At 35.4% G+C, this 23,735-nt stretch overlaps 1 protein-coding gene across 2 annotated transcripts in view; it reads left to right on the top strand.

Annotated features, from left to right (window-relative positions):
* The window catches only part of VIRMA (vir like m6A methyltransferase associated), a 111,254-nt gene that overhangs the window by 37,990 nt on the left and 49,529 nt on the right, over positions 1 to 23,735 (top strand). For both annotated transcript variants that reach the window (XM_037802739.1, XM_037802740.1), the window contains exons 9-16: positions 3,892 to 4,383; positions 5,406 to 5,560; positions 14,295 to 14,377; positions 16,466 to 16,559; positions 16,704 to 17,248; positions 17,753 to 17,988; positions 18,417 to 18,669; positions 20,359 to 20,576. In XM_037802739.1, the coding sequence (XP_037658667.1) occupies positions 3,892 to 4,383; positions 5,406 to 5,560; positions 14,295 to 14,377; positions 16,466 to 16,559; positions 16,704 to 17,248; positions 17,753 to 17,988; positions 18,417 to 18,669; positions 20,359 to 20,576 (2,076 nt within the window). The remainder of the gene's footprint in view (positions 1 to 3,891; positions 4,384 to 5,405; positions 5,561 to 14,294; positions 14,378 to 16,465; positions 16,560 to 16,703; positions 17,249 to 17,752; positions 17,989 to 18,416; positions 18,670 to 20,358; positions 20,577 to 23,735) is intronic.

Raw genomic sequence — 23,735 nt, 5'->3', positions numbered from 1 at the left:
AATCTGCACTTAGTCTTATTGAGCTTCCCTATTATATGACGGATTGCTTTTCCCTTGCTGCTTTCAGAATTCTCTTTGTCTTTGACATTTGACAATGTGATTATTAAGAGTCTTGGAGTAGGTCTATTTGGATCAGTTCTGTTTGGGGCATGCTGTGCTGCTTGGACCTGTAATTTTATGTGTTACACAAGAGTTGGGAAATTTTCATTGATTAGTTCCTCTATTATTATTTCTGCCCCTTTTCCCTTTTCTTCTCCTTCTGGGATACCTATAATACATATATTCATGTACTTCATGTTGTCATTCAGTTCCCTGAACCCCTGCTCATGTTTTTCCTATCTTTTCCCTGTCCTTTTGTGTGTAGGGTTTCAGATTTCCTGTCCTCTAGTTCTTGAATCCTTTCTTCTGCCTCTCCAAGTCTGCTGTTCTATGTCTCCATTGTGTTTTTCTCTTTTATTGTGCCTTTCATTCCCGTAAGTTCTGCTGTTTGTTTCTTCAAGCTTACAAATTCTTTCTTGTAGTCACCCAGTGCCATCTTTTATCCTTCATCTCTTTTGTCACATTTTCTTTCAACTTGGTTTGATTTGGAAGATTTGTTTGAACATCTTTAATTAGTTGTTTCAACTCTTGAATCTCAGTTGAAGTGTTACTTTGTTCCTTTGAGCCATATTTTCATGTTTCCTATTGTGGCTCATGATTTTTGCTGTCTAGGTATCTGATTTTCTTGAGGTTGTTTTCTATCTTTTGCCTTGGGTTTTCTTGTTGGTTTTCTTTGATCTTTATATTTCTTTGTTTCTTTCACTGGCCACTGTCAGATTGGCTCTGCCCCCAGTCTTCCCCCAAAATCAGGCACCCACTGTGGCCTGCAACAGGGATGAGAGGTAGGCACTGGGCACTCCAGCAAGTTTACTGTGTGTGTTAATGTAGTGGTGCTCTGTTTCTCACTGGCCAGCAAGACCTGGGTTTGTTTTAGAGCCCTGCTTTGACAGTTGGTTTGTCTGTATTTCTCAGCCAAAACTGGACTGGGTTTCTATGCAGGGCATGTAGACCAGCTCTTGTGGTCCCAATATAGGGTGTGGAGCATCTTTTTAAAAGTATTTCTGTTCCCTTGCACTTTCTGGACTGTCCAGCAGATGGTGCTGTTCTGTAACTTAATGGTCCTCAGAGGCTGCTTTGCCTCCGAGCACAGGCTGTGTCTATACAGGTGAGCTGAAACTGCGGGATTCCTATGCCCTCACTTTTGCTGGCCAGAATCTGGCCTGATGTGGGGCTACACCTGTGGCAGAGTACTCCCTCAGGTGACCCAGTACTCCAGCCATCCCCAAGGCAAGGAAATGGTTGCTGGCTGCTGCTTTCCTCAATGGTGGGGTAAGGGTTTTCAGACCTAGGGCTAGAAATGCAGTCTCTTTCCACGTTTTCTCAGTCTCTTTATCCCTTACTGACCTGGGCCTTGAAATGTCCTCCCGTGTCCCCCGGGTCTTCAAACAGTGGGGTTATGTCTCATTGCTGTGAGAAATTTTAAAATCTGCTTTCCTGGGGGAGGGTTCCCGTCTGCTGATTCTGTGCCCTTCCCATACTGAGCCTGATTGAAGGGGATGGGAGAGGACCAGCTGGTCTGAGATGGAAGATTCCTACCTGGTATTTCTTTTTTTCTTCAAATCAGTATCTGCAGGGTCCTTCTCCAGTCTGTATTTTCCTCCAGAGTTTCAAACAATTCAGCATTTTCCTTTTTTTCTTTGAATCTCTGGAGACAAGTTTTCAGTGGCTGTTTACATCTCTTATGTTGATGATGTCACTCCCCTCATTTTTCTTAATAAAGTAAGATGACTGAGGGTAAGGAGTGTAAGGAACAAGTGCGTGCTTTCAAACAGGCACTGAGGGGAAACAAGTAATAAAGTGCTTATTAAATATTGTTTTTATTCCCCCATAACTAGAGTAGATACCTTTGGATATCATACTACAGGAAAAAGGGGGCCTTGAATGTTGGGCTAAAGAATTTGGATTTTACTTTTAGATATTGGGAATATAGTTAATATTTTGGAATAGCATATCTAATATGATCAACATAGTATTCTCAGCTTAAATGTTGCAAGATGTATTGCAGGGTAGAAGAAATTGAAGTTAAGTTGATAAGTTAGTCTGAAAATTCTAAGGACTAAATATTACATACTTGGCCTAATATAGTGGTATGTACAGGGAATGAAAAGCCAAGGAATTTGTGAAAGAGTAAAACTTAACTGGACCTAATAGGTAAGAGAAGACAGGAGGAGTTAAAGATGTTTCGATGTTTCTAGCTAGTGTAACAATTGGAATTGTGATTTTATTGGCAGAAATTGGTGAAATAGGTGGAAGAGTGAATTTTGGAGGGGAAATAATTACATTTTGGATGGATTGAGTTTGAAGTGCTGGCAGGGCTCTCATTTTCTGTGTTGGAGATCCCCAAGACCACCCCCAAATTTGCTTTGCTTGGAGGACTCTTAAGACTCAGTATATTGTTTTACTCACAGCTATAATTTATTACAGCAAAAGAATGCAAAGCACAATCAGCAAGAGAAAAAGGTGCATGGAACAAAGTTGGGGGAAACCAGGCACAGGCTTTCAGAGTACTCTCCCGGTTTAGTCACACAGGATGTACTTAATGCCCCCAGCAATAAGTATGACAACATGTGTGAAATGTAGCCTATCTAGAAGCTTGTTAGAGGTTTTTATTGGGGGCTAACCATATAGGTAGGTGCCCTCTGCCTAGCAGGTACCAAAATTCCAGACTCCCAGAAAGAAAGCAGGTTTTCAGCCTAAAACATAGTATTTGCGTAAACAGTTTATACAGTAAGTCACTTTTATCAATAAGGAAGTGGGAACCCTCCTGAAATCCAACTTTCTGGATGCCAGCCAGGGGCCAAACTTGCAAGCAGGCCTTTCCTTAGGATAAACACATTGAGGCCTGCTGTATTAACTCTTTTCTGTGCAGTTCGTTAGCTGTATCATGAAGTAGAAGCCTGAGTTTAAGCAATATTATGACTGAAGAGGCAGTTTTAGTTTTTGATGAAAATAAATTTTGGCCTTTAATCTACTTATTAATAATATTTTACTAGATGCTTATGGAAGCTGTTGTGTCACCACTGGCATTGCATTCTTTTTAAAAATAAGCTAATAATTATTTTAGTTTTAAAAACTGTAGTATTTTTACTCAAAATAAATAAATTATTTCAACAAGTTTTCCCCCCACTTTTGAATATTTGAAAAAAAATTGGTTTTTTTTGTTTGTTTGTTCTTTTTTCTTTAAATCCTTTTTAAGTTTCATTTTGAACAAGTTGATTTTAGAAAAGAGTTGAAACCTCTCAGGGCCTACAGGTAAGGAAACCCTTTACAGGTAAGGAAACTGATGTTCAAAGAAGTTGTCAGTAGCATTTGTGTCTATTTTTGTGTATTGGGTAAATTCAAACTAATATATATACTAATCTATAAATATAGTATTAGTACATATAGATATGCTGTATTTTTCTATTGCATATATATAAATAAATTTTTCCTGGATTCAGATATACACTGATATGCAGTGAGTAGAGTGAGACGATAATGCAAAAGGAGCATTTGCTAAGTAGCTTGGAAACAAGGGCCATAATTAAAGTCAAGGTGGACTCTGGAAAGAGAAAATTTAATGACATTTATTGATTGAACATCTCTTCAGTGCTAGCTAGGAGGAAGCCTCACAGAGCTTCCACTTTTGTTTGGCCCAGAAGAGAAAAGAGTTGCTACTCACATTATGTTTTCAGTTAAAGCAATATATTACTAAGGATAAGAACAATGACCATTAAAATTTTTAGCCTCTAGTGAATATTGAGTAAGTATGCTTTGACCTGATTTGACGTATATCAATTAATTTTTCTACAGGTATCTTCATAGTCATCACTTCTTGGAGTTGGTTACCTTGCTTCTGTCAATTCCAGTAACAAGTGCCCATCCTGGTGTGCTACAAGCCACAAAAGACGTTTTAAAGTTTCTTGCACAGTCACAAAAGGGTCTTCTTTTTTTTATGTCTGAATATGAAGCTACAAATTTGTTGATCAGAGCTCTGTGTCACCTTTATGATCAAGATGAAGAGGAAGGTCTCCAGTCTGATGGTGTTATTGATGATGCATTTGCCTTGTGGCTACAGGACTCAACACAAACGTTACAGTGTATTACAGAACTGTTCAGCCATTTTCAGCATTGTACAGCCAGTGAAGAAACTGACCATTCAGATCTCTTGGGAACCCTTCATAATCTTTATTTGATTACTTTTAATCCTGTGGGAAGATCAGCTGTTGGCCATGTTTTCAGTCTTGAGAAAAATCTCCAAAGTCTTATTACTCTAATGGAGTATTATTCCAAAGAAGCCTTAGGGTAATTTTCTATTCCTTAAATTTTGTATGGTGCTGGAAAATTATATCAGTAATGGGCTAATTTCTTAAAAGAGGGTGTTCTTTGAAAGTAAAAACTATACTTTTTTGTTGTTGTTGACATAATATGTCACTTGTTAATTAAGGATTAGAATGACAGAAATAATCTAAATATAAAGTGTTATTGTAAAGCAATGACTTAGATCTGTTAGCTGCTCTTTCCTTTTCTTCATGCATCGACGGAGGTGGCAAATTTAGTGCTTCTGCTGATTTTTGTGTAGTGACAACCCTTTCTCTTGGCACAGGAATATGTATCTTAGGAGTGGTGAGGAGTATCTTGCAATCTTCTGCCTTATCCTTCTACGTTATTCGTGGTTCTCTGGTTTCAGAATTGCTGTGACTGGCTGGGGAAGATTGAGAATGATAATAGTTTGAAGAGCCTGCGCAGTAGGGTAGAAGGCTTTAGGGTGTGGGAAGAGACACATTCCCTTCCTGGTTCATGTCACACATAGTAGCATCCAGGTAACTGCCCTCACAGTGGGGACATGATAGGATTCCTTGAGTCACAGGTCTCTTGGGGACCAGTGAAAGGTAAATAACTGGCTTCTATGCCTTGCTATATATCTTTTCAGTTCTGTAGTAGAAGACTGAGTGATGATGGCAGTAGATTGGTTCATCACGTTTATTCATGTTTATCCAGAGTGGAAGAACAAATTTAATGGAGACCAGTGAAGTATACTGTTTAATCTTTTATTGTTAGTGAAGTATACTTGTTAATATATCACTGTTCTGCTGATGTTAATTTTTAATAGTATTTCACTTTTTATTGTAATGTGTGTGCTTTTCTTTATGCGCACTTTTAAGTGGTTTTCAAATGAATTGGATAGGAACTCTAAAATCTGATTTCTTGTCTTCAGTAAGTTTAGACATTTTATTGTTAATTTCTTTCATCTCTTTAAAACCAAGTAGAAAAAAATGTTTAAAATTGTTTTTGTACCTAAATTTAAAAACCTTATTTCATTTCAGTGATTCCAAATCTAAGAAGTCAGTAGCTTATAATTATGCATGCATACTTATTTTGGTGGTGGTTCAGTCTTCCAGTGATGTCCAAATGCTGGAACAACATGCTGCATCTCTCTTGAAGCTTTGTAAAGCAGATGAAAATAATGCTAAGTTGCAAGGTATGATACGTGAAGTTATTTTAAACTTTTGTGATATGTTAAGGAAAAAAGTCTTTAAATATCGGTAATTTGTCCTATATTATGTTTTGATAAAATACCTAACAATACTCTGTTTTTTGATTCATAAATTACCTTTTATGAAGATAGTGTATATGGCATTCTTAAAAGACTTTTAGGCAATTGTTGAAAGTACCTTCTTCTGGAAAGTCATAGAAATTGGTGATTGGTTGAAATTTCTAATCAAAATGGAAAATGTGATTTAAAGACAAACTGAAAAGTTGAGTTTTGGGTATAGTTTGTATGTGTGTTGCTATACACGTATTTGTGAATACAACGCTATGTTCTATGTACACCTTACAAATTTGTGGTTAATTAACACATTTGTGCTTTCCTCAAACATGAAGAATAATGAATGTGAGCATTATTTTTTTCAAGTATATAAATGTATCTTACATGAAGTTATTGCAAACCTTATGTGGGCAATCTTGAAAAGTTCAAGGTATCTAATCATAATTTTTTGTTATTTATTTTGCTTCCTGGCTTTCTGTCTTTATCAAGTAGAAAATTTGATAACATTGAGTAAATATTGTAAAAATGCTTTAAAATAGCATGTGGCCTCTTCTTTCCTTTCTTTTTTTTTAATTTTTATTTTGAAATAATTTTAAACTTACAGGACAGTTGCAAAAATGATACAAGACCCTTATAGAGAACTTCAGCATACCTTCCACCCAGATACCCAGAGCCATCAACTTTTAACATTTTTCCACATTTGCTTTATCTTTCCATCTATCCATCCATCATCCATTCATCCCTCCACCTACTTACTTACTTATCCATTTTCTTTTTTTTCCTAAATGTTTGAGAAGTTGCATATATCATGCACCTTGATCATTCTAATAATTCCATTTACTTTTCTTAGGAACAAGGGTATTTGCAGTCTGTATTCCAAAGTTTTCATATGTAACAATAATGTCCATTTGGGTCTTTTCTCCTCCATTATTACAAGGTACACAAGCCAGGATTATTTATTACATTTAGTTGTTATTATCTCCTTAGTCGCTCTTTTTTTAATTGTGGAACCATATATACAACATAAACTTTCCCGTCTCAGTCACTCCCAAACATAGCATTCAGTGGGATTAATCACACATTCATAATGTTGCTGTATATATCCTCAACCACCATCCATAACCAGAACTTTTCCAACACCCCAGAAAGAAATTATGTACCAATTAAGTATTAACTCCCCATTCCCTACCCCTGCCCCTGGTAACCTGTACTCTTATTTTCTGTCTCTGTGAATTTGTCTATTCTGGCTATTTCATATAAGTGGAGTCCTGCAATATCTGTCCCTTTGTTGCTGATATATTTCACTCAACATGATGTGTTCGAGGTTCATCCATCTAGTAGCATGTATCAGGACTTCATTGGTTTTTATGGCTGAATAATATTCTGTGGTATATGTATACCACATTTTGTTTATTCATTTATCTGTTGATAGACACTTTGGTTGTGTCCACCTCTTGGCTGTTGTGCATAATGCTGTTATGAATATTGGTATACAGGTATCTGTTTGAGTCTTTGATGTTTTCAGTTCTATTGGGTATATACTAGAAGTGGGATTGCTGAGTCATATGGTAGTTCTATGTTTCGCTTTTTGAGGAGCCACCAAACTGTTTTCCCTAGCAGCTGCACTATTTTATGTTCCTGCTAATAAGGTTCCTATTTCTCTGCATTCTCACCAGCGCTTGTTGTTTTCCATTTTTAAATAATAGCGTTCTAGCAAGTGGTGAGGTGTTTCTCATTGTAGTTTCAATTTGCATTTCCCTATTGGTTGATGATGATAAGCATCATTTCATGTCCTTTTGGGCCATTTGTATATCTTCTTTGGGGAATTGTCCATTCAAGTCCTTTGCCCTTTTTTTTTTTTGAAATCATATTTTTTATTGTAGAATATGACATGTATACATAGAAGTGATGACTTTCCAAGTGCAATTTAACAAATAGTTAAATAGTAAATTTCAAAGAATGTTATGTATTACAGTTCCACACTTTCAGTTATTTTCTTACTGTGAAATATAACATATGTACAAAAAGTTGATAACTTTCAAGTTACAATTTAATAAGTAGCTATAGAGCAAATTTCAAAGAATGCCATGGGTTACAGTTAACCATTTCAGTTCTTTCCTTCTAGCTATTCTAATACCCTAGCAACTAAGAAAGTGAAAATTATATAGAGATTCAGTATTCATAATCTTTGTTAAATTCCATCTTGTCTATTGCTACCCCTTCCTCTAGTTTAATGACTTTCTCAATCTTCAGGAATGTCTAGGCAGTGACCACCCTGATTTGTTCATGTTGAAAGGGGTGTCGACATTATGGAAAAAGGGAAGCATCTGGTTGATGTTCTTGAAGAGGCTATTGCCTCTGGGTTTTGGGACTTAACTGGCATAGGAGTTCTTTGGAATAGGACTCAAGATTCTGAAGAACAAACTTAGTGAGTGAAACTTTTTATAGAGTCTCAGATAGGGATGCGTATTCTTTATGTTTTTGGGACTACTGTTGACTTGTGCTTATCATACTGTGGCTGTTTGGCATATCTCACTGAAGCTTGTATAGGTGTAACCTCCAGGACAGCCTCTCGACTCTAACTGAAATCTCTTAGCCACTGAAATCTTATTTTGTTGCCTTTGTTTTCCCCCTTCTGGTCAAAAAGGCATTCTCAACACCCTGATGGCAGGGTCAGGCTCATTTGCAGAATCCATGTCCCATATTGCCAGGGAGACTCACTCACTTGGGGGGTGGGTCCTGTCCCATGTCGAGGGGAAGGTGATGAATTTATTTGCAGAGTTGGTCTTAGAGAAAGAAAGTTCACATGTGAGCAACAAAGGAGGCTCTCTGGAGGTGATTCCTAGGCATAATTATAAGTGGTCTTAACCTCCCCTTTGCAACCATAAGTTTCACAAGAGCAAGCTTTAAGATTGAGGGCTTGACTTAAAAAGTATGAGGTTCCTAAGATCGCATAGCATATGTTCTGTCCACGATAATCCATCAGTATCTCACATTATCATCACTTAACTTTTACAATCCTCATCACTCTCCATTTTAAACAATTCTCATGACCCAAAACACCCCGTAACTCTTGTCAGCCCTTAATTATTTGTCCCTAGTATTTGTGTGGTACTAGTAATGTATTCCTATTAATTATAGTCCCTAGTGTGCAATAGGTTGATTTTTTTCCCATATACTATTCTGTTGTCATCTTTCTGTTTTAGTGTCATACCTTAGAAGAATATCGTGCCAACACCTATCTATATTTGTAATCTTTGCCCAATTTTTAATTGCTTTTTCTTTTTTTCCCCGCTTTCATTAGAGCAGTTGTAGGTTTACAGAAAAATTGTGCAGAAAGTACAGAGTTCGCTTATACTGCCCTGTCACAATACAGTTTTCCCTATTATTAACACTTTGCATTAACTGTAATCCATAGTTTATATTAGGGTTCACTCATTGTGTTATACTTTACAACTTTATTAAAAATTTTTATTCTGGTAGCATATATACATAAATACAACCTAAAATTTCTCATTTGCCCTTTCAAATTCAATGGTGTTAATTACATTCATGATGTTATGCTACTGTCACAATCATCCATTACCAAAACTTTTCTGTCACCCCAAATAGAAACTTTCTACCAACTAAGTGTTAACTCCCCATTCTGCACTCCCAACCCCTATTTCTGGTAACCTGTATTCTAGTTTCTGACTATGAATTTGCCTATTCTAATTATTTCATATTACTGAGATCATACAATAATAATCCTTTTGTGTCTGGCTTATTTCGCTCAGTGATGCCTTCAAGCTTCATCCGTATTGCAGCATGTATCAAAACAAACTTCATTTCTTTTTGTCTGAATAGTATTTCATTGTGTATGTATACATATGTATACAACATTTTATTTATCCATTCATCTGTTGATGGACACTTAGGTTGCTTCTACCTTTTTGGGTTTTTTTGTTTGTTTTGTTTTTTGTTGTTTTTGGTCTGTCTTTTGATGAGTTGTAGGAGTTCTTTTCTGTTTTCTGGATATTAATCTGTTTGCAGATATATGGTTTCCAAATATTTTCTCCCATACTGTGGGTTTTCTTTTCATTTTCTGATAATTTCCTTTGATGTGCAAAGTTTTTATATTAATGAAGTTCCAGTTTATCTAGTTTTTCTTTTGTTGCTTGTACTTTTGGTGTAAATTCATTGCCTAATTGTTCCTTCTTTCCACTTTTGAAGTAAATCCATTGCCCCATAGTCCCTTTTTTCCCCTTTGAGTAGACTTGGCTCCCTTGTCTGAAATCAGTTGGCTATAGATGTGTAGGTTTATTTCAGCACTTTCAATTCCCTTCCATTTTTTCTGTCTTTGTGCTAGTAACATGCTGTTTTGATAAGTGTAGCTTTGTATTAAGTTTTTAAATGGGGAGGCATGGTCCTCCTCCTTCTTCTTTTTCAAGTTGTTTTTTGGTTATTCATTGTTCCTTGCCCTTCTGTATGCATTTGATGAGTAGTGTTTCCATCTCCATGAAGAAGGTTGTTGGAATTTTGATTGGGATTGCTTTATTTTTATTTTTATTTATTTATTTTTTATCTTCATTTTATTGAGATATATTCACATACCACACAGTCATACAAAACAAATCGTACATTCGATTGTTCACAGTACCATTACATAGTTTTACATTCATCACCTAAATCAATCCCTGACACCTTCATTAGCACACACACAAGAATAACAAGAATAATAATTAGAGTGAAAAAGAGCAATTGGAGTAAAAAAGAACACTGGGTACCTTTGTCTGTTTGTTTCCTTCCCCTATTTTTCTACTCATCCATCCATAAACTAGACAAAGTGGAGTGTGGTCCTTATGGCTTTCCCAATCCCATTGTCACCCCTCATAAGCTACATTTTTATACAATTGTCTTCGAGATTCATGGGTTCTGGGTTGTAGTTTGATAGTTTCAGGTATCCACCACCAGCTACCCCAATTCTTTAGAACCTAAAAAGGGTTGTCTAAAGTGTGCGTAAGAGTGCCCACCAGAGTGACCTCTCGGCTCCTTTTGGAATCTCTCTGCCACTGAAGCTTATTTCATTTCCTTTCACATCTCCCTTTTGGTCAAGAAGATGTTCTCCGTCCCACGATGCCAGGTCTACATTCCTCCCCGGGAGTCGTATTCCACGTTGCCAGGGAGATTCACTCCCCTGGGTGTCCGATCCCACGTAAGGGGGAGGGCAGTGATTTCACCTTTCAAGTTGGCTTAGCCAGAGAGAGAGGGCCACATCTGAGCAACAAAGAGGCATTCGGGAGGAGGCTCTTAGGCACAACCATAGGGAGGCCTAGCCTCTCCTTTGCAGCAACCATCTTATTGGGATTACTTTAAATCTATAAATCACTTTGGGTGGTATTGACATCTTAATGATAGTAAGTCTTCTGATTCATCAGCACAGAATATCTTCCCATTTATTTAGGTCTTCTGTAAGTTCATTCAATAATGATTTGTAGTTTTTTGTATACAAGTCTTTTACAGGTCCTTGGCTAGTTTTATTTCTTGATATTTTATTATTTTAGTTGCTATTTTAAATGGAATTGTTTTCTTGAAATTCTTTTTGGATTGTTCATTTCTAGCTTATATAAATACCACTGATTTTTGTGTGTTGATCTTGTACCGCACCACTTTGCTGAATTCGTTTGTTAGCCTCAGTTAGCTTTTTTGTAGATTCTCTTGGATTTTATGTATATAGGATCATGTTGTTTGCAAATAGGGATAATTTCACTTCTTCCTTTCTAATTTGGATGCCTTTTATTTGTTTTTCTTGCATACTTGCTCTGGCTAGCACTTCTGATACAGTGTTGAATAGCAGTGGTGATAGTGTGCATCCTTATCTTGTTCCTGACCTTAGGAATGAAGCTTTCAGTCTTTTATCTAAGTCTTTTGAAAAACTTAGCTTTTTGGTTTTCATATGTCCCCTTCATTTTGTTGAAGAAATTCCCTTTTATTACTATTTTTCTGACTGTTTTTGTAATCAAGAAATGGTGCGGATTTTGTCAAATGCCTTTTATGCATCAATTGAGATGATCACGTGGGTTTTTGCTTTCCTTCTATTAAGGCAGTGTATTACATTGATACATATCCTTATGTTGAATCATCCTTGCATACCTGAGATAAATCCCACTTGATCAAGGTGTATAATCCTTTTAATGTGCTAGTATTTTGTTTGAGGTTTCCTAGTATTTTGTTGAAGATTTTTGTGTTTATATTCTTAACGGATATTGGTCTATAATTTTCTGATCTTGTTTAATCTCTATCTGGCTCTGGTATTAGGGTAATGCTGGCTTCATAGAATGAGTTAGGAAGTATTCTCTCCTCTTTAATATTTTTTGAAAAGTTTGAGAAAGATTGTTTTATTTCTTCTTTGAATGTTCTGTAAAATTCACCAGTGAAGCCATCTGATCTTGAACTTTTCTTTGTTGCAAGGTGTTTGCCAATCTCTTAGTTGTTAATGGTCTTTTGAGGTCTTCTGTTTCTTCCTGCATTAGTTTTGGTAGTTTATGTGTTTTAGGAATTTGGGCATTCTTCTAGGTTGTCTGATTTGTAGGTGTACGGTTGTTCATAATACCCTCTTACAATCCTTTTTATTTCTGTAAGTTCAGTAATAATGTCCACTGTTTAGTTCCTGATGTTATTTGCATTCTTTTTCTTTTTTTTTTCCTCTATTGTTCTAGCTAAAGTTTTGTCAATTTTATTGAGCTTTTGTCAATTTTATTGAGCTTCTCAAAGAACCAACTTTTGGATTTCTTGATTCTATTATTTTTCTTTTCTCTGTTTCATTGATCTCTGCTCTAATTATTTCCTTCCTTCTGCTCACTTGTGGTTTGGTTTGTTCTTTTTCAGTTCCTCCATGTGTGAGGTTAAATTACTGATTTGATATCTTTATAGAATTTTTAAATGTATGCATCTAGAGTTATAAATTTCCCTCTCAGCTCTGTCTTTGCTGTATCCCATAAAGTTTTGGTGTGTCATGTCTGAAGATATTTTCTAATTTCCCTTGTGATTTCATTGATTGTTGATGTGTGTATTGTTTTATTACTACATATTTGTGAATTTTCCTGTTTTCCCTTTGTCATTGGTTTCTAGCTTCATTCTATTGTGATTGGAGAAAATAGTTTGCATGGTTTCATTCTTTTTAAATAGAGAGATTTGTTTTGTGACCTAATGTATGGTCTGTCCTAGAGAGTGATCTGTGTGCACTTGAGAAGAATGTGTTCTCTGCTGTCTTTGGGTGGAGTATTCTATATATTTTAATATATAGATTTAATATATATTTTAATAGGTCTGGTTCATTTATAATATTATTCAGGTTCTCTGTTCCTACTCATTTTCTGTCCAGATGTTCTATCCAATATTGATGGAGTTATACTAGACTCTCTTACTATTAATGTAGAACCATCTATTTCTCTCTTAAAATATGTTAATATTTGCTTCTTGTGTTTTTGGGCTCTATTGTTGGGTGCATATATGTTTATAATCATTATATCTTCTTGGTGGATTGTCTTGTCTTTGTAATCCTAAATTTTATCTGAGTTAACCTGTAGTAAAAGTTGTGCGATAAAGTCAACTTTCTATACTGGAAATATATTTTTCATTAAGTATGCCTTTATAAAAGGAGGGCACACAGTTCTTTAGAGGTATTGTTAATGCTTTTCTACTTATTCTGGGTGATGGTTACACACGTATTTGTTTTATTATTCTTTATATCTTTCATTTGGGCTGTATATATTATATTTTAATGCAAATTCTTTCAAAGATCATTTGAAAAAGGCATAGGAAAAACTCATACCTAGTGGTAATCCTTATGGTTGCTTATAAGGAGAGAGACATGCCTACTATTTTTCATTTCCTTTATTCACTCTTATAAAATGCTCTGGGACTGGTATATTACTAAACATATTAGAATGCTTTTCTAAAGACATTTTTGTCAAAAAAAAGTATGGGTGTTATCATATAGCTTCTGGGAGAGTTTTGATTTCGGTTTTGGTAAATGGTATATTTTGGGGTTTTGCCCCTGTATTTCATTTGTGTTTATATATATAATGTTTGATATAATTATTTTGGAGTGATAGTAATTAATTTCAGTTTTGTGAAGGCAAATTAGGAGATAGATAAAATTTTAAATTTATATTAAGAGAAGAAAGATACTCAGTAAATATCCTTCTCTGGACTTGATTGTGTTAGAAATTAATATATTTTTTGCATGCTTTTTTTGGAGCTGTGAGGCAGGGGCAGGGGTAGTTGAAAAAGCAGTCTGTTATTGAATTAGTTTATAAGCAGTCAGTTTTATGATTTTTTTTTTTTTACAATTTTGGAAGATGATTGTTACCAAAAATTCAGTTTAATTAGATGGACCTTTTTAAGCATTTAAATATTTAAGGTTTCAGAAACCAAATACCGAAGAGTCATTACTTCTTATTTCTGAACTAGTATAGTAGGACTACATTTGTGCTTCATTTTAATACTTGTTTAAAGAATTAAACACAATTTCATCCCCGTATGAAATTTAGAGTATTGAAATTAATTCAAATCTGATGATGTTTTTCTTTGGAAAAGAATACTTTTAGTTGCTATATTACAAATGCTTTTATTTTTAAATATTATACTTTCAGTTACTGTTTTTTTCTTTTCTTTTTTTGAGAACTTGGCAAGTGGCTTGAACCTCTGAAAAATCTTAGATTTGAAATTAACTGCATCCCAAATCTAATTGAATATGTGAAACAGGTAAGTAAAACTTAATAGTGCATTGATTTTATGAAGTTGTATGGTAGCATGCGGCAATGTTGCATTAAATCAGTTATGTAGATCATGCAGAAATTAAATTGACTGATTTACTAGATTTCGTGGGTAGAGATTGGTATATGGATGTAGATGAGTGTATGATGTGTGTATGTACATTAACACACATGTTTAACACACATATGCATAACTGTGAACTATATTGCTTTGTATTATCAGATTCTGTCCTATATTTTCCCTCAAATGAGAGTAGTAATTACCTGACATAATTGGTGACATTTTATAAAAGTGTTTTGAAAGTTAAATCCTATGGTGCTGTAATGTAACTAAACATTAATTAGTGAAAAAGAGTTTCCCTCAAAATTGAGTTTAGGTGATAGAGCCAATTCCAGATAATTGCGATTGGGCTAAGTTCTATGTGTTTGTTAATTTGGGATGCTCCGTATTACACTTCAAATAATTCATAAAAGGTTAAAAATCACTGCCTTGTTAATTAGTTTGGAAGTTTTCTGTTTTTCTTTGCTCCTTAGTTGATCCAGTGTGTTGCCTAAGAAGAATGGCTAAAGGTACTCATAATACCTAAGCTGTTTTAAGTTAGTAAGCCAGATGGACCTTGGAAATTATCTTTCTTCATTTAGTACTTGACCTGTGTGTGTGTGCACCTCTGTGTCTGTGTAAGTGGTATAAACCCATCTTGGTCTTGGGTTTGCAATGTGTTATTAAAATAATTTGTGTGTATTGTGTAATTGCTATTCTGAGCCGGCAACAAATATTCTTTGGATTTCATTGCTTCAGGTTTTTCTTCACTGATTTGTCTGTCCTCATCTCTCTGTATCCATCTCTCCTAAGAGTACCTTTACTTCCTATTTTGCCATCATATTCTTTGTGTTCTTTATACTGTGCCTCACATGACATCTAGAAATTCATTCTATTTAATTTGTTATTTAGCAGGAATACAAGTGGTGTCCTGTAAATTTAGATGGTCATGTATTCTGGGTACTTGTGCATGGTCAGCTGCATATATAACATGTCCAGTAAATATCAGAGAGTTTCAGTAACTGTATTTACCAGTAAGAAATTCAGTTCCAGAAATTTGAATTACATACTGTAATTAAAAGTTTTGATTTTTATGTAAATCTTTTTGCCACTAATTATAATTAGTATAAGTGGCTCTCATTCTAACATGTTCTAAAAATAGTACATGATCTGAGACTGATTCTTGACTTTGTCTCTTTGCTGCCCTATGTAATTTGTAGTGGAATTATTGAAAGGCAGCAAATAACAAATAGAGTAAAAGATAATCTAAGGTGGAAAACATAAGAGAAAGAGGAATTTTCTTATTTTTAAGTTTTCCCTCTGAGGTTTAGAAGCTGCAGTTGTAACATTTTTTAATGTTACTTCTTATAACATGTAAATTCTTAACCATCTTTATGCTGCTCTGTGAAAGCTATAAATACAGAGCAAATTAAACAAAACTTTTTTGCCAGGAAACACACCATGGGCAAGTGCTAAGGACCATAGGCTACTGTATTTTCTTTTTTCCTCTATCTGTGCTCCAACCAGGCATAACTGGACTCCTATGGTGTTTGCATTTTTAGAAAAGTATACTATGTAATTCTAAAACATTCCTTGTTGATTCCTCAGTTTTGAAAGATATTTAGTACCCACAGGATTTTGGGAAAACAGAGCCATTGCTTCATATTTGGGAAAGATCATGTATGGAAAGAATATATAGAAAGGAATTATTTTAAACTTAACACAGAGGGTCTTATACATTTGTTTGTTTTGTTACCTTTGTTTTAGTCAATACTTTTTTAATATATTTGTACTGTGTAATTATTATTTACATAATAATATTACAGAAGCATGCTACAACATGCTACAAAGATGAGATAACCTTAATAAACTTCTTTAGCTAGGATCTCATTAATGTTTTAAATTTACTTAATAAATTTAAAATGTTGTAATGTCTTTAACTTGCAGCTCATATTTTTAACTAATGCCTTGTCTGGAATTTTCTCTTGACCTGATAGGTACCAAGAAATTAAACTTTGTTTATTTTTATTTTTAAAGAATATTGATAACTTGATGACCCCAGAAGGAGTTGGCCTTACCACTGCATTACGTGTTCTCTGTAATGTGGCATGCCCACCACCTCCTGTTGAAGGTAATATGGGTGCTATATTTTAAAAACAACTGTTCTTTGAACCTAGTATACATAGCATTTATTAAGTAAAATATTTAGAAATCTTAACTGATTCTTTAACATATAAATATTTCATCTTTTTTTTTTTCCTTGTCGTACATAAAGGTCAGCAGAAAGACCTGAAATGGAATCTTTCTGTTATTCAGCTTTTTTCTGCTGAAGGAATGGACACCTTTATTCGGGTTCTGCAAAAATTGAACAGTATTTTGACTCAGCCTTGGAGACTCCATGTCAATATGGGGACCACTCTTCACAGAGTTACTACTATTTCGATGGCTCGCTGCACACTCACTCTTCTTAAAACTATGTTAACGGAACTCCTGAGAGGTGGATCCTTTGAGTTTAAAGACATGCGTGTTCCTTCAGCACTTGTTACTTTACACATGCTCCTGTGCTCTATCCCCCTCTCAGGTCGTTTGGATAGTGATGAACAGAAAATTCAGAATGATATCATTGATATCTTACTGACTTTTACACAAGGAGTTAATGAGAAACTCACAATCTCAGAAGAGACTCTGGCCAATAATACTTGGTCTTTAATGCTAAAAGAAGTTCTTTCTTCAATCTTGAAAGTTCCTGAAGGATTTTTTTCTGGACTCATACTCCTTTCAGAGCTGCTGCCTCTTCCATTGCCCATGCAAACAACTCAGGTATCACTTCCATATAACATGCATCTTATAAAATGACTGCAGTAACACTTTTAAAAAGCCAGTGATTTTTTTTAAACCTCATCGCCCCTTTCCCCCAAAATGACATGAAATAACTGGAAGAAGGTGAGATAAAATTGAAACAAATTGATCATTGAGGAAATATGGGGACAACATTTTTAAAATAAATTTTTGTTGAAGTGAGTTTCATTATGCTGTTATGTATACGTGTACTTTTATTTTTCTGTTATTTTAAATCCTCCCCCTGCCCCTTATCATGTATTAGAATTTATTAACTAGGTGCTTCATCAATGGACTCTGCTTTACTGACTGTTAACTTCAGAAAAATAAAATTTTTTAGGCTTATTGTTTAATTGTATAATAGAAAATGAAATGTTTTAAGCATGCAGTGAAGATGTTCTTTTCTTAACAGTTCTTCCTGAACAGTTTTGTGACTATAAATAAATGTAAAAATCTATGTACACACACATTATACTTTTTTAACAGGTTATTGAGCCACATGATATATCAGTGGCACTCAACACCCGAAAATTGTGGAGCATGCACCTTCATGTTCAAGCAAAGTTGCTCCAAGAAATAGTTCGCTCTTTCTCTAGCACAACCTGCCAGCCCATTCAACATATGTTACGGCGTATTTGTGTTCAATTGTGTGACCTTGCTTCACCAACGGCACTTCTGATTATGAGAACTGTGTTGGATTTGATTGTAGAAGACTTGCAAAGGTATTTTCATTTTACATTAAAAAATTTCACCCAAGTTATTCTTGTCACCAGATACATTTTTTTCTCTTGGAACTTGGAAACCAGGGTTTAGAATGCCATATATCTCTCTCCTATACACATACATATATATAAACACACACATGTATACACACATATGTTTTACATATATGAATATACATGTAGATGATTTTTAATCTACTTTATGTCATCATTTCATGGGTAAAAAACCTTAAGGGTCTTGATTTGGGGTTTTTGAAAAGGTGAGCTATAAAGAAGTATTCCGATTTAAGAAAAAATACTGAAAACTTGAATTTCTGAAATTTTTATACAAGACTTTTTAAGATTATATGTGTTGAGAAATAAGTAGTAGTTCAATAATGCATTAAAATCAAGAACTTTGTTTACTAATATATTAATTTTTATTTCAGCACTTCAGAAGATAAAGAAAAACAGTATACTAGCCAAACCACCAGGTTGCTTGCTCTTCTTGATGCTCTGGCTTCACACAAAGCTTGTAAATTAGCTATTTTGCATCTAATTAATGGAATTGTTAAAGGTGATGAAAGATATGCAGAGATATTCCAGGACCTGTTGGCTTTGGTGCGGTCTCCTGGAGACAGCGTTGTTCGCCAACAGTGTGTTGAATATATCACATCCATTTTGCAGTCACTCTGTGATCAGGTACTTCACACTTATTTTATGAAGTCTGTGTCTGCGTGTTTTTTTTTTTTTTTTTTAACTTTTTTTTTATCTTCATTTTATTGAGATATATTCACATACCACGCAGTCATACAAAACAAATCGTACTTTCGATTGTTCATAGTACCATTACATAGTTGTACATTCATCACCTAAATCAATCCCTGACACCTTCATTAGCACACACACAAAAATAACAAGAATGCGTGTTTTTTTAAGGCGTCTCTTGATACAACTCTAGACTGTAAACCAGAGCTCTCACCTGTTTTATTACTCCTGCTGTGGGTTAGGGATAAATTTGTTAGTGAACTAACAGTAAAATGGTGTGGTACTTCATAGCTTTCTTTGAGTTTATGTTTCACATCTTTCTTGGAAGAGCTCTTTTCCTTTTCTTTATTAACATTGCATCCATAGATAGATAGTTGCTTTATGTGCCACTGTTTCTGTATTCATTCAGATTACTTATATCTAATATTCGTTTTCTTTCCAGTTATGTTATACATGGAGTCATTCTTGAAATTTTAACTTTGTGACTGGTTTAATTAGTATGTTCTTTTCTTAGGGCAATTTCTGAAAATACCACAGGTTACTAGTGTTTCAGACTACGTGCTTTTAAATGTTGGCTAAAAGTAGTAGTATTTCTTTCTCTTATGTATATTACTGAATTCCAGTTTATAGTTCCCTGAGTTAATGAGAGTTGTTTTAGCTTTTAAAATCTGTTGTGACCGGGATCCTTGGAGATTTCTATGCTTAATGATGTTTTAGCTTGTCAGAATGTTCTGCTAATTGGTCATCAGATGTGATTTTTCACGCGGACTGCTTTTAGTAGAATCCCATGTTGAAAGATTATCTTTTTCTAGTTTAACAAAAATGCCATTTAATTACATTTAAGACTCAAGTGAGGAAGGAACATTTTTGGTGTGTCTTGCTTTCACAAAAAGAATAACTGATATAAAATAATTTTGAAATGAAGATATTTTAAATCCTTAAACCTCATTGTCCATTTAACACTCATATATACACTATTCTTGTTATATAATCTACATCAAATTGCACGACTACTCTGATTAACACTAGCATCCTAGCTTCCCTGATCATGTGAACCTCATCTGTGGTTTCACCTTGAAAAACTTGAATTTTATAAGTATATAAAAATTAGAGGGAAATAACTTAGTTGGAAGGCTGTGCTTAAATGTGTAAGTGCTTCACCCCTTTTGTGATATTTTAAATTGCACTATAGATACTTTGATTAAAATTTGTTTCCAAATGGTTTCTCATAAATTTTTAGAAAGATACAAATAAGTGAATAATATTGCAATTTAAAATATTTTAGTACAGAAGACACTTCACTTTTTGTAGTTAACCATTTGAAAGTAGAAACTGCAGTTAGTGTAGTACAGAAGGAGTATTTTTTTCAAAGGATGCTCTCTTAAAGTAAAATTATTATAAAGTAAAATATTTAAGTATTTATTCCTTTAGGTGCGTATCCTTTATAACAGGGCAAAACAAATCCTTTTGCTCTTGATGTGTTTGAGTCTATGGGGTGGGAAGGTAAAAAGAAAGTTTTTAGGAGATAATTACTAAGTGCAGTTGCTGTGTATTTCTGAAATTAAAATGCTGGGTGATGGTGGTAATCATTTAAAAAATTTTCCCTCCTTTCCTACCCAACAGGACATTGCACTTATTTTGCCAAGCTCTTCTGAAGGTTCTATTTCTGAACTGGAACAACTCTCCAATTCTCTACCAAACAAGGAATTGATGGCTTCAATCTGTGACTGTTTGTTGGCTACACTAGGTAACCCTGAGAGCAGTTACAGCTGTTTATTGACATGTGTCAGAACAATGATGTTTCTTGCAGAGCATGATTATGGATTATTTCATTTGAAAAGGTAATTCTGTGTCTAATTTAATATACTCCTAAGATTTAATTTTTCAAGCTGTCCCTCTGCCCCAAATTAATTAATTCATGGCTGTTGTAGAAGATTGAAGATACGATTTTGTGTGGAGAAAATTTGCATTTATGGAAAAGATTGATTAGCAGTGAAATGTCATGCTTAGTAGTAGAATGTTTTGGATTGAAAATGTTAATTGAATAGATAAATTAATGTGGGCATAGTACAATATTTAAGAAGGAAATCTTACTGTTCCAAGGATGGCAGTTCACAACCTAAGATATTTATTGCATTGATACATGCACCTGTAGTCTTTCAAAATGATAATAGTGTGATTTCATAGACCCTAAAACTAAATATGCTGATTCTTTGTATTTTATTCTCTAGCGGAATGACTGAGATAACAGAATTAATAAAACTGAATGCTCAGTTTCTAAAATTGTAATTTCTACCCCAGTCTCTCTATCCATGCCCTGATCTTTTCCTTCACTAGGAAAAGGAAGAGAAAATGTGGTTGAGTAGTACATAGATTTTCTTGGGAATTTGTAAAAACACATGGAATTATCAAAGAGAAAAAAGAGGAGGAAACATATAGTTGTGCCAGTTTCTCACTGATTCTTTCAGCATTGGTGGAAAGCTTCCTATGTTCTATTTCTGTGTTTGGTACTGGCTCCTATCTCCTCCAGCTCTTTGTCCTAACAAACCCGTCTCCTTTCCTGTATTCCCTCTGTCAGTTGGTGGCACCTGCTGAACTTTCAAGTCTCCCTCTCCCCAACCTTGCAACAGAGTCTTTAAATTTTACTTCTTGAATGTCATGCGTATTTACTCCATATCCTTTACAACTCATCTTATACACTGCCATTTCCAGAAAGCCAAAAAGCTTTCCTTTCTCCACTCATACCTGGGCTGTCTGCTTCCACAGTACTCTTCTTATACCTCTGTCATAACATTGTCTGTGATTTTTTTGAGCAGGCACATATTTATGAATCTCTTTTGTATCTATAATCTTTTCCTAAGTGATCTTCACCCATTCTCATTTTGTCTTGACACCTCTTCCTGGCTATTTAATGGTCATCTGAAACTGAACAGATCTAAAACATAGCTCTTGCTCTTCGTGCTTCAACATGTTTTTTCTTACACATCTCAGTAAATGTTATGGCCTTCTACCCAGATATACTGGTCCAAAACCCAAGATTCTCAGTCTCCCTCTTTTCATTACCCTCTGTATCCAATTCTCCAATAAGTCCTGTTGATTATGTCTCCAAAATACATCCTGAAACTTATCACTTTTCTCCACTTCCATAGCTACTTCTCTTGTCCAGGCCACTATCATTTCTTGTTTGGCCCATTTCAGTAGGCTTCTAACTGGTCTCCATTCTTCTGCAGTGGCTCTCCTAATATCCATTCCCTCAGCAGCCAGAGTGATCTTTGAAAACTTAAAATAGATATGTCACCATCTTGCTTAAATTCTTCTAAATAGCTTCCTGTTGCACCTCAATAAAATCCAAAGTCTCTATAGTGATATATAAGGCTCTGTACAATCTGCCCCTTGCATATTTCTTTGACTTACTTCATAGCTCTTATATCCTTAACTTTTTATGCTCTTGTCAAGCTCATTTTTGTTCTCCTGCAAAAAAATGTTTTTCACCTGGATCCTTCTATGACTTATTTCCTAACTTCACTCAGGTCTGTACTAAGTGTATTTCCTGATCACTCTGTATAAAGTAACCTGACATTTGTGTCCCAACTGCTTACCCCGTTTATGTTTTTCACTTTATTCATATTGTTTGCCATTATATTATATGTATATATTGCTTATTTGGTTTTCTCCCTCACTAGAATATAAACTACATGAGGACAGTGACTGTGTCTTCTTGACTACACTCTCCCATCACCTAGAAGCCTGGTACATTATAGCTACTATGATTGAATGAAAATGAATATTAGATTCCATTAGTTCACAAATACTTATTGAATGCTTTTTCTGGACAAGTCACTGTTCTGTCAGCTGGACATTCAGTAAAAAATCCCTGCCTTCTTGGAGCTTTCATTATAGTGGCGGTCAACAGACAATAAACATAATAAATATGTAAGTAAATAAAATAAAATAAAGCAGGGGGAAAGGAAGAAGATGGTGGCATAGAGAGGAGTGGAAGCTAGTTAGTCCCCTGGAACAACGAATAAAAAACCAGGAACAACTAGTAAATAATCTGGAAAAACTGGGGGACAAACATGACTGTTCACTCATCATACACCAACCTGAATTGGGAGGAATGCCCGAGATCGCAGCATAAAATCTGTAAGTAAAAACTGTGGATCGAAGCTGAGAGCCCCTCCCCATATGGCAGCCCAAACTGCAAAGCCTTACTGTGCTAGAGAGCAGCACTCTCAGAGCAAGCAAATATAGCTCAGCTGAGCTCCAACTGGGGTTTTAATTAACAAACGTGGACTACTCAATACAAGCTATGACTCCCCAACAAGCAGACAGACGTTTTTGGTGACAGCTCACCTTGGAGAGCTGGAAGACCTCTTTGGGAGGGAGGGGGAGCCCAGAGGACTAGGTGCTTTCTCTGGGTGATGGGTGAAACAGGGTAGCTGCGGACTGGTCCTGAAGGGGACTTTCTGTCCCTTTTTTGGCTCAGTGGAGAAAGCCTCAGCCATTTTCAGTTCCCAGCACTCTGACCCAGACAACAGTGGAGATAACAGAGTCAGAGATACTGTTCAAATGCAAATGATATCTCCCCAGGGGGTGTATCTTCCCTAAGAGGAAAGGGGTGGTGCCAAACTCTACTACCTGCTTTCCATTCAGAGCCAGAACCCAGAGCCTGGGGGAAAACAGCCATGGGCCACACCTCCTTACGCCAGTCTGGAGCTGCAGGCTGATGGGCGCCATCTGCTGGGCAGAAAAGCACAATGACTTGGGGCCTCACAGGGTGTATCAGTCTTCTAAGACACCCTCAGGGAAACTGAATACTATTGCCTCCTTCCAAGACCTGAGCCCATTCTGGTCTGGGAAAACCTGATTGGGGTAACCAAGGAAACTAGATGCTTAGACAACAGAAAACTACAATTTACACTAAGAAAAACAAAGTTATGGCCCAGTCAAAGGAACAAACTTAACACTTCAACTGAGATACAGGAATTGAAACAACTAAT

The sequence above is a fragment of the Choloepus didactylus genome, chromosome 14 (assembly GCF_015220235.1).
Source record: "Choloepus didactylus isolate mChoDid1 chromosome 14, mChoDid1.pri, whole genome shotgun sequence".
NCBI lineage: Eukaryota > Metazoa > Chordata > Mammalia > Pilosa > Megalonychidae > Choloepus > Choloepus didactylus.
This window is presented reverse-complemented; position numbering and strand designations above follow the sequence as displayed.